Here is a 12,271-nt window from a genome sequence, read left to right as displayed (position 1 = left end):
GGAGCTCCCCCAGTTTTGGGGGCAACATCCACAATACTATATTCTTAACGTGCAGAGGTATCAACATACCATATTTATGATAATGTTTTCATTTTATATACATTGTACAGTACCTTACACGAAGTAAATCATCTCTAAGCATTTTACAGCTTTACGGAAGTTTGTAAAGGTCATTTGAGAATAATGCCACTTACTTATTAATTTCAAAATGGAGAGAATCCTCAGGCATGCTCCATCAAAAAAGTGAAGCTATAGGTTGAACACCTGATGGAACGTACATGTGAAATTGATTCATCAACATTGTTTGACAAAGCAGATCCTCTTTATGGTGATTAGAAAGATGGCACATGAATCCTTCAGCACAAAACCGTATTGATACTCCAGTAACTAGATTCATTACAATTCCTGCACTTGCAAAATCTACCTTTCCAACTCTTCGGGGAGCATGCTCGCCAGAACCTCATCTTTCAGGGGCATGCATACCAAATCGGGTGCTGTTCGTTATTCCGAAGGTTCGTTAATCCGAACACACAAATTACCTATACCTAGAGGTTCTTTTAAAGTCATGAAATTCTTCTGTCGAGATGTTTTCATTGCAACTGATTGACAAATTGCCCTACATCGACGTAAATAAGCGCTGAATTGATCAGTGTTTTTTAGTAGTAGCCATGATAAAAATCATGGGCGTACATACACGAGCAGGATTCGATCCTACGACCTCCTGATCACTGGACAGGCGTCATCTCCACTAGACCACCGAGCTTTCGCTCGACAGCAAGTGTTGGTTCTAAAACACTGATCAAAAAGATGCTTATTGCGAATCAATTGCAACTTTGCAATAGATTCAGGGATAAAAGTTGCAAATTTTGCAATAGATGGCAAATGTCATAATTGCGGCTGCTTATATAAATGCTGGGGGACAAATCTCCAAATTTGTTCATTTCTTGTAAAAAAACAACAAGAAGAAAATATTCCGTACAAATTACATTCTAATGAAATGTATGATTGTGTAAGACACACTTTTTTTTTTAAATACCCCCGCATACACAAAGTGTTTAAGGGGGTATAATAGGAATCATCGTGTGGTAGGTCGGCCGGTCCGTTGCAAATCTTGCGTCGTGAACTCCTTCGACAGTTTTGAAGCAATTTCAATGAAACTGGTTACATGATGACATTGAGATGAAAATAATATGCAAGACATGTTTTTTTGTTTTGTCGGAGTAAGCGTTGCCATGGTAACCACAATTTTCCAAAAACCTTGTGGAGAGTTACTTCCACAGTATTTGAGCAATTTATTTCAAATTTGGTATGTATAATGATCTATAGGTGTAGTTAGGTAAGACACATTTTGTGTTTGTACCCTACAAGGCGTTGCCATGGTAACTGCATGTTTTCTTGAAAAATCTTGTGGAGTGAACTGCTTCCACAATTTTGAGGCAACTGAACTTAAATATGGTGTACATGATGACATTGAGGTGTAGATATGCAAGACATTATTTTTTGTTCGTTTGTTCGTTTGTCGGAGAAAGCGTTGCCATGGTGACCACAATTTCCCCAAACATTGTGGAGTGAACTACTTCCAGCGTTTAAGCAATTTATTTCAAACTCAGTATGTAGGGCCTACAATGATCTATAGGTGTAGTTATGCAAGACGCCCTGTGTTTGTTAACCTGTTGCCACGGTTACTGCAGCAGTCAAACTCACCAGGTACTCACAATGTACTAAGCACATACACACACACACACACACACACACATAGCAAGGTCATTGCAAATTTGTGCTGGACACATTTTTCAAGAGTACAGTTGAAATTCTGTTTGCCATGGAAACAGTGCATTTTGACCGTGAAATCAGGTTTAAAAATGTAGATTTAAATTCATCCGCAGTCCTCAGGAAATTCAGAAGAAATTTTGGCACATGTCGGGATGGTAACTGATCTGCACAAGAAGTATTTTTAAGCAGCTGTAATAAGCAGTAGAATGACTTTTTTTCTTTCTTTTTTTTTTCAATTTAGATGTAAATTATGAATATGATGTATTACACGCTATACATATACACCATACCACACTAAAATTAACCTACTGTATACGCTCAATATTCTGCAAGGTATTTATCTTCATGAATTTCTCAAGACAGCTGCTACATGACGTATCCATGAATTTATAAACACACACAAAAATCATCTCTGACACTGACATGAGAAGGCATCTGCATACATATATTATTTGTACATTCAGTATACTGTGTACCCCACAATCATGAATTTAAGTACTTCCACAATTGTCTCAAAGTCTTGATAAATACTTGCTAAATATATGGCGTATACAGCATAGCAAATTAAGCTTGCTCCTCAGCCCCCCCCCCCCCCCCCCCCCCCCCCACCCCCAACATATGTGACCGTGCACCTCAAAACGAACATAAAGTCGCACACACTTATTTTGCGTGAGGACTGAAAATAAGTGAAATGGGTCAACCTAGCCGAATTGGACTTTTTCATATTTTCTGAAAGAGCGGGTCTTCTTTTACATTATGTTAAAATTTGGTATCATAAAACGGGTAGGAAAGTGTGTATTTTTAGCAGTTTATCTCGAACACTTTTTGGTAGAATAGTGTGATTAGGTGTGTCTTTAGAATTCCTTTTTCATTTCTGAAAAACCTTGTCCACACACTTCATTTTCAACTCTAAAAACTTTTGAAAGGATAGGGCTACTGATTTGAAAGTTGGCATTAATTATGGACAGAATGTGTTAATGAGGCATGCTGAATTTCAGTTTAATCTGATAATCCCTTTATTGTTGTTACTCTGTTAGTTTGCTTCCTGTTTTTTTTTTTTTTTTGTCCCATTCATCGCACAGCCAGCACGGTTTGGTAAAGATTAAGCGCTTGAATAGACACTGTACTTCAGAGCCTCTTTTCTCAGTTCATACTTTTCCTGAGTTTTTGCTTTCTTTCCAATATTTAGATAGGTTAGGAGAGTCCATTTGATTTGAGTTATACATCATTTTAAAGCTTAAAGTCTGCTCTTTCAGAATATGGTCATAACTAAAAATCCATGTTTGGCGTGCCTCATTAACACATTATGTCCATAATCAATGCCAACTTTCAAAGCAGTAGCACTATCTTTTCAAAGTTATTAGAGTTGAAAGTGAAGCATAATGTAAAAGAAAACCCGCTCTTTCAGAAAATATGAAAAAGTCAAGTTCGGCTAGGTTGACCCATTTCACTTATTTTCAGTCCTCATGCAAAATCAGTGTGTGCGACTTTATGTTCGTTTTGAGGTGCACGGTCACATATATCACGTAGATGATGGGCGATTGATGACAAGACATGATGGAGACACAAAACACACTGTCTCTTTACAGTTTTGTCGAACATAGATACTTGTATTGTTTTCATAATGCTGAATGCTCTTTATGCAATGTACTCTGTTTACCAAGAACAAGACAGTGTGCACTTTCACAGATATGTAGGACCCCTACATTGTACCTCTTTTCTTTAATATTGCTCTCATATTGAAAGAAATGTTCATAATATGAATGACGGTAAAGAGAAATGTGCAAAAGAAAAGCATACTAAGTACTACGAGTATGAAAAGGCAGTTAATGAGAGTGCACACCTTGCTGAGTACAGAAGAGCCATTCATTCACTCCTCATAATATGAAACACTGGTTACACCTACAAAAGGATAAGGGGTGAGGAAATCAAAGTATCAATATTGTTATGATATTTAACATTAAATTATTAAAAAAATTACTAGTTTCAATAATTCATTACTGCTGATAATCCGTATGTTTCTAACATGCTTCTCTTTACATAGCTCCCTGTTCACTGAGTGATTGACTACATCAAAGCTGTGAACGAAGAGTAATGATTTCATTAGTCCCTTGCTTGTGATTTTTCTATTTGTTTTTATGTATTTTTAAATCAATACAGTTTAACCCCATGAATACACTTAAAATTGATAAATTCAATGTTCTTTGAATCATGCTTGATTGCCAACTGGGTGACAGTCTGCTGGAAACTCTTCAGTCAACTAGCTGCTGCTGTAATCCTCATGAATAGGATTACTTCACATTCTCTCTTCTAAGGACATATGTAGACCCATCGCTAAATGTGTCAAAGCCTCCACATTAAAATCTGTATTCTATACCAAATGTCTTCTCTGCAGTTCAGCACGAATGAACACATACATATGTACAGTGTATGGCATGAACATCTTCATGACAACATCATGCAATCACATCTGAATCACACCAGGTTTCTCTTCCCATTGCATAAACCCTATCTATCCCAGATCCTACCATCAATTTACACTGAGCTCAAAATGAACCCACATCTATGGCTGAATACATGGGCTCATGTGTGTGTTCCACACTGTCAAACACTCATGCACGTCTTTTAAAGGTATTAGCCCACATTTGTAAACCTGCAGCAATTGGTCTCATAGTTAGCATGGAGTGTGGGTATGATTGCAGTAACACCTGTGCAAAATTTCGTTCTAATTAGTCCATTACTTTCATAAAAATGAATGAAAATGCACCGTATGCATGCGTATAACGCTCGCTAGCTCCGGTCCACGTACGTACTACATGCACGCGATACATGTGTAAGTTACATGTACGTAGCTAGCCCGCGCTCGTAATTCGATTTTGGGTCGGGTTGACCCGGTTTGAAAATTGATTTTAAAACGATGATTTTCTCTCTTTTATCGAATGGTATGGACAAAGAGCAACAGGTAAGGTATGTTACTGTTATAACTTGTACTTGAAGTCATATTGGACCTGTTTTATGCAGTTTTGATTTTCGTGGGTTTGCAAATGTGGGCTAGTACCTTTAAGCATGCTTGGTCAAAGATGTACTAATACAGCTGAATATCAATACAACCAGGTATAAAGTTAGCTTATCTACATGTAACTTATCTGCATTTGTATACTTGTGCTGTGGTCTACTCATATAAACATGCCTTTATTAAGTTTATGGTAACCAAATGTTACACTGAAAAATAGTTCCAACATGCAGAACTGTTGATTTTGCTCAAAAGTGTATGCAAAAATTAATGCCCTAGAAATGTGTACAATTATGCTACAATATCACAATGTCAATTGGGAAACAACATATCAACAAAAATAGATTTGCCATTGTGTTCACTATATAACTTTGTACAACTGATTAGTAATTTAATCTGCAGTTTGGTCCACAGCAGTATCTATACTGATCCTTTATGCTATTGTGAAACAGACGCAGCTTGTTGGAAAATATGGTTTACTACGTATCTCGTAATTACCTGAAGGAACCACCCCTGGACCCGTAAATGCATTACAATAAGTGGTTTATTTGCTGATAAATCAAATTCAGTGCCATCTTGCCAAAGCACAGGTTCATCTGCCCCCAGGTGGTGCTTCACAATAAACAGAATCAACATCATCATAATTTTAACCAGTACTTATTTAAGATTTTTTTTTTTTACCACCGAGAAACATGAAATGTCTCGCAATATACCTTGGCAGTTTTGAGTTCAACGATGTCCATTATTATAACAGTGAAAGGATGATGATGTGTCTCATTATCCGTGCTAATACTGCAGAATAAATGAGTTTCATCAGGGGCAAAATATCCAGAGGACTCGTCAATATTTTTGAAAAGCACAATGTGCTCTATGCTCTATGCTCTATGAAACGGGCTCCGTACGTGTGTGTGTGTGTGTGTGTGTGTGTGTAGTGTGTCCGTGTGTGCGTGTGTGCGTCCGTGTGTGATCAAAATCTTCAATTTGCTACTTCTCTGTCATTTATGAGCCAATTTTGATTCTGTTTGCTTTATATGATAGCACTACGTGGGAGCTTTGAAACTTCTACACAGAATTTCAGTTGTGACCTTTGACCTTGACCTTTGACCTATATTGTACATTTTGCTACAAAATGCTACTCCTTCGCCATTTCTAACCCGATTTCGATTCCGTTTGCTTTATGTCATGGCACTAGGTGGGGGCTTCAAAACTTGTACACAGAATTTTGACCTTTGACTTCTTTGACCGTTGACCTTGATTTTTGACCTATATTGTACATTGGCTACAAAGTGCTACTCCTTCGCCATTTCTAACCCGATTTCAATTCCGTTTGCTTTATGTGATGGCACTAGGTAAGGGCTTCAAAACTTGTACACAGAATTTTGACCTTTGACTTCTTTGACCTTTGACCTTGATTTTTGACCTGTATTGTACATTTTGCTACAAAATGCTACTCCTTCGCCATTTCTGACCCGATTTCGATTCTGTTTGCTTTATGTGATGGCACTAGGTGAGGGCTTCAAAACTTCTGACCTTTGACTTCTTTGACTTCTTTGACCTTGATTTTTTGACCTATATTGTGCAATGGCTACAAAATGCTACTCCTTCGCCATTTCTAACCCGATTTCGATTCGGTTTGCTTTATGTGATGGCAGCAGGTGAGGGCTTCAAAACTTCTACACAGAATTTTGACCTTTAACTTCTTTGACCTTTGACCTTGATTTTTGACCTGTATCGTACATTTTGCTACAAAATGCTACTTCCGGCGGGGACATATATTACGCACCGCGTAATTTCTACTTTTCCTTGTTGGTTTTGTGATGCAGGGTTACAAATAAAATCGAAATGATACAGAGAGTACAAAAAAGAGATAATAAAGCATTAAATCAGTCACTTGTCAGTGTAGAAATTGTCAATTTCGAAACGACATCACCTCTAATACCATACGAATTTAAGCATCATGAAGAATTTTACTGTGTTCATATGTTAATAAGGGAGAAATCGATACTGTACTAGAACAGGGCAGAGCTTGACGTAAATGAGACCCTCTCTTCTGAAATTACTTAAAACACCAGTAAACCTACAAATATAATCATTAATTTCAACTTAGTATCCCAAACACGTATACCTAAAGAACAGTGACTGCGTGTTTTATAAAAAAAACAACAACAACAACAAAACAATCAGCACCATTGACTACCTGTAAATAGAGGTGTAGGTGTGTACAAGTGACAATGTGCCGTTTGTGGAGGTGACAGCTATAGTGCCAAACAGTGTGAGTTCTAACGCGCATATTTTAGGTGTAATGTATGCGCTTGACGGAACCGTTTCAATATGCAGAGAAATGCTCTGTAATATCATTAACAAAAGAAAGAGTATGGGAGAAATCGGATGATATTTTGTTATAGTTCAGGGCTGAATATCAAGGACAATTATATTAGCTTGGAACATCTATTTTCTTAGATGAACCATAGAGGAAAAGAGCGAAGTGCAAGGATTTAGTGGAACGAGTTCGTTGTACCAGACGCTTATGTCTTTGATAAAAGAGGCTTGCCGTTTCACAATGTGGTAGTCTGCCGAGCGAAGAGTCATACGCGGGGATATTCAATTGTACGTGAAATATATGTGGAATAGTGAGCGAATTGATTTGTAATGTACCTGTTCATGAATGTACCTGTTTGTAGATTGGAATGTCTTGAAGATTCAAAGTATTTTTTCGATGGCATAACAGCTCTGTCTAAAGACAGATATGTAGAATTAGTAATGATGTATATACAGCGGATTCGGCTTAGTAATAGTACAATTTCGCCTCACTATATTTGAATACGATACGTGAGGAAGAATAAGAGAATTGTATAAAATGACCAGGGATCGTTGGGATAAATGATATTTCAATTTCCGAAGTACACCGATGTTCCTTTGTAGGGTCCATGTTAAATGAGAATCAATATTGTAGTACCTACAAATCTAATGACCTGCTTATCGCAAAAGGAAAACCTATCAATTGATATCGTATTGACATTCAGAACCTGTGACTTGGCTTTTCTGAATTGAACAAAATTCGTCTTATTTACATCCAAAGATAATGTTTGTTTGATTACACAAATGCGTTATTTCTATGCCTTTATTTTTGTTGTAAATAATGTCCAAGTAACGTACCTATCACACATGGGCTGAACGCCCACCTTCCTTAAACCAAAACTCATTTAGATACCAAATAAATCTTTTTTTTTTTTTTTTAAAGAGATCATTTAAGGGAGCAGATTTATTTTTTGTTTTATGAAGTCATGATCACCACACCAATTCCCTGTCAGGCAAACACACCAATCAGATCTCCTCGTTCATGGTACCTCAATACCATAATATCCACCAAAATGATTTTAGTTGCTTCACAATGTGGAAGTAGTTCACTCAATAAGACTAAAAAAATAATGGAAGTATCATCAGCAAAAAAAAAAAGGAACTTAGAGATGGGGAAGAGCTTACATATAATATTGATCGATACTACTATGAATATCGAGATAAAAAAGTTACTTAACTGGACTCGAGTCAACAAATTGTCAATTAGTCTTCAAAAAACTAAATGTATGCTTTTCAGTAATTCTTTGGAAAAGTTATCTCAGAACATGCATTTGTATAATATAGCCGTAGAAGAAGTTTCTTCAATTAGATTTTAAGGTTTGATTCTTGATATAAGCTCACCTGGAATTTGCATATTGATTCAATTTGCCGTACAATTTCTAGAAATGTCGGCGTAATCAAAAAACGTTTTATTTTCCCAAAAATGTTTTATTAATGTTATGTTTATTTTTGATTTTACCTTATCTGAACTATGGCATTCTCGCCTGGGGCAACACTTACTCCTCATAATAATCTAGAAAGAATATTATTATTGCAGAAAAAAGCTCTTCGTATTATATGTAGAGAATCGTGGAGATGTCATACTAATGACTTGTTTTATCAAAATAATATTTTAAAAATTAAGGATTTGTATTGTTTGAATTTAGGTCAGTTTATGTACAAATTAATAAATAATTCCCTTCCTTTTGCGTTTGACTCCATGTTTATTCAGAATAAAACTGTACATTCATATTCCATTTAGGACGATTTTTGCAAAATCTATATTCTCTTTCGCTGGACCTAAATTCTGGAATTCCCTTGACAGCAGCATAAAAGAATATCTAAGTTTCAACACTTTTACTTTGAAATCAAAGAAAATATTTATCAATTCTTATATCACTGGGGATTTGCATTTTGAAAGCTGCTAACTGATTTCTTTGCTGCTAACGTCTTAACTTTGTTCAATTTATTTCATAACCGTTATAATATATCATTCATATACCGGTATAGTCCACTTCTCGGTAAGACCGAAGTCTCATGTGCCATGGCATCGACCCTTGAACTCTTCCTCCTTTGCCCTTTCCCCTGTCTTCCTGTCCCCTTCTTGCCTTTGACCTCCTGTTTATTCTTTCCACGCGTATGTAAGAGAGCAGCTTTGTTTCTGTCTGTGTGTGCGTTTGTGTGCGTACTCGTTTTATGTTCTGTTTCCCGAGGATTATGTCAAATTGTCTCGTTGCACTATCTTACTGTAATTTTCACGACTCACGAAGGGACTGCATTCTATATACAAGCTTGGCTTTTTAGCTGTCCCCTCCATTTCCGACCTTTTCTTTGTTATGATTCAGTCACATTTTGTCCATGTATTTCTTCAACTAAAGTATGTTTATATTTTTCTGTAAACAAATGACGTGTATTTAAATTTCATTTGGATATGTAAGAGTTACATTGTACTTATTTTATTTATATGCAATTGTCATATTATATACTTTGGCCGGAAAGGAAATAAAAATGAAATGAAATGAAAAAATGAAAAAAAAAATCGATTATGCAATTAATACCGAACAACAAAGCCGCCAAAATAGAACCCTGAGGTACCCCACATTATATCGATTTTCTTAAAGACGCCCCTAGCGCCCATTTGAGCCTCTTTGACCGTTTGACTATTATCAAGATTTTACAAAAACAAACAAACAAACAAACAAACAAACATTCAATTGCAAGCCTGTTCAGTAAGTGATGAATTGCCTTCATTTAGCTAGAGCAGCCAGTAAAGCTGATGCAAAGACACACACACACACACATACACAAAACTATAGACACGTATATACATACTTTTATAATAATGTATCAAATGTTATATGTGGTGCAAATGGGAGCAGTTATGTTATTAGTTGTGTTGGTGTGAAGACCAAAAAATTCAGACTTATAGGAAAAGATGACTGTGACGATGCATAAGGCTTATCGGACAGAATGTGTTGTGTTACTCAAGGATGTGCAGCTGGAACGTACGGTGCGGGTTGCACCCAGACGTGTCACTGTGCGTCATCCAACCAATGTGACCCAGTAACTGGTTCCTGTGATGGTCAAGGAGGCTGTGATACAGGCTGGTATGGTCCCCAGTGTCAAGGTATGCAGTGAAGCGAGACGCAAATTTCTATACAAGCTTTCCCTTCGGTTTGTACACAAACTCGATCGCTATGACTGTCCTTTTTTCTATGATAAACAGTGAATTCCAATTATTAAACAAAGTCATTAGTTATGGACCAGACTTCACTGTAATCTGTTGAAGACATTGTTTCGTCGTCTTCGCAGATGAAAGCGAAATTTAGCAGAGACCTTTAAGTGATAAATATCACCCCATCCAGTTTTATGGCTACGGGTGCACGTCACGAGACCGACACTCATGAGTCATACAGGCCACGAATTATAAGGCCCACAAGTCATAAATCCCACGGGTCATACAGCCCACCCACTAGTTATACAGCCCACGAGTTCGACACTGGTTAAGAAAGCCCATGAGTTCGACATCAAGTAAAATAGGCCCATGAGTTATACAGCCCATGAGTTCGACACTACGCAGAAAAGGCTGCTGAGACCGACACTACACACACACGCACAAAAAAAAAAGGCTCACGAGACCGACGCTAGGCAAAGAACGCCCACGGACAGGATGAACAGTGCCATCTTTAAAGGACAAGTTCACCTTCATAAACATAAGGATTGAGAAAATGCAACATTATTAGTAGAACACATCAGTGAAAGCTTGAGGAAAATTTTACAATCGATGCAAAAGTTATGATTTTTTTTAATTTTTGTGTTGGAACCGCTGGATGAGGAGACTACTACAGCTTGTGAGTCATATGCGTACAACAATATAAAGAAAATGTAAAAGAAATTCAACATATTTTCACTTTTTTCGCATAATAAAAGAGCACTTGACTTGCCTCTTTCTAAATGCAGGGGGAATAATATTACCCATAACATTTGTCGGTAACGAGTCAGGGGAATTTGTACTTTTTTCAAAAGATGGAATTTTGTGAAATTCTCTTTATATTTTCCTTATATTGTTGTACGCATGTGACATCTAAGTTATTCATACACTGCAGTAGTCTTCTCATCCAGCGGGTACTGCACAAAAACTTCAAAAATTCATAACTTTTGAACGGATTATCTGATTTTCCTCAAACTTTCAATGATGTGTTCTACTAATATTGCTACATTCTCTCAATCCTTATGTTTATGAAGGTGAACTTGTCCTTTAAACGAATTCAGAGCGCGTGATTGTATAGGGTTTCCCGATAATGTCCTAAGGAAGAAATGAGTGATGGAAAAGTGGAGTTGCTAGGACGTAATCGCGTTGGTTACGCTCCCGCAACCCTGGTATTTTCAATACCTTTATTTGTGCGTACATGTTTGAGTGTTCATGCAAAAATTAATATGTTCACTTAGAATATGCACCAGATCTTTCCAATTCAATTCCAAAAATACAAAAGCACCCTCGTTTGCGTATTAACTCCTTGAATTTTTCAGGTATCCCCCCCCCCTCAAAAAACAAAACAAAACAAAACAAAACAAAACAAAACTGACATCTACATTCGGCCATGGTTATCATTGTCTATAGTGGGATTTTTAAAAAAAAAAAGTGGATGCTCTACGAATTTTAGAGCAAATGTTGGATATCGCACTTTTCTTTCGGCATAATTCGAGCATAATTCGGAGAATTCCTCGGCGCTTTCCGAAATTCCCCGACCCTGTAAGTGTTACGGGTCAACAACCAATTGCCGCCAAAGATCAGTCGGCCTGATGAAGCGTTCCGGAGCGGACGCGAAACGTCGCTACTCCAAAAAGTCCAGTTGACTAGATTTACCAATATTGTTCATGTGATACTTTACCTGGATGACTGAGAACATTCACAGACAGAAGTATGCTGAGTTGATTAAATGATACGGTCTGTAAGCAAGATTCAAAATAGTGCAAACCTATGTAGTATGCAGCCACATATTCTTCATGATTAGATATGTATAATTGTTTCATTCTGCAAGGAGTGATATATGTTATGTTTGTTACATGTTCTGCAATAGTTTTTGATGATGTTATGGTGATTTGTTGTTTATAGATACATGTGTGTATTTTCCATATGCAGGGCCT

General features: G+C 37.0%; 1 protein-coding gene across 1 annotated transcript in view; it reads left to right on the top strand.

Moving 5' to 3' along the window:
- The window catches only part of LOC139719013 (uncharacterized), a 73,053-nt gene that overhangs the window by 50,490 nt on the left and 10,292 nt on the right, over window positions 1–12,271 (top strand). The window contains exon 6 of the mRNA XM_071630454.1: window positions 10,113–10,250. Coding sequence (XP_071486555.1) covers window positions 10,113–10,250 — 138 coding nt within the window. The remainder of the gene's footprint in view (window positions 1–10,112; window positions 10,251–12,271) is intronic.

This window comes from Diadema antillarum, unplaced genomic scaffold (assembly GCF_040938485.1).
Source record: "Diadema antillarum isolate AM-2024a unplaced genomic scaffold, OU_Dant_1.0 scf00000103, whole genome shotgun sequence".
Lineage (NCBI taxonomy): Eukaryota > Metazoa > Echinodermata > Echinoidea > Diadematoida > Diadematidae > Diadema > Diadema antillarum.
The sequence above is the reverse complement of the archived record's forward strand: the minus strand, read 5'-3'. Positions and strand labels throughout refer to the sequence as shown.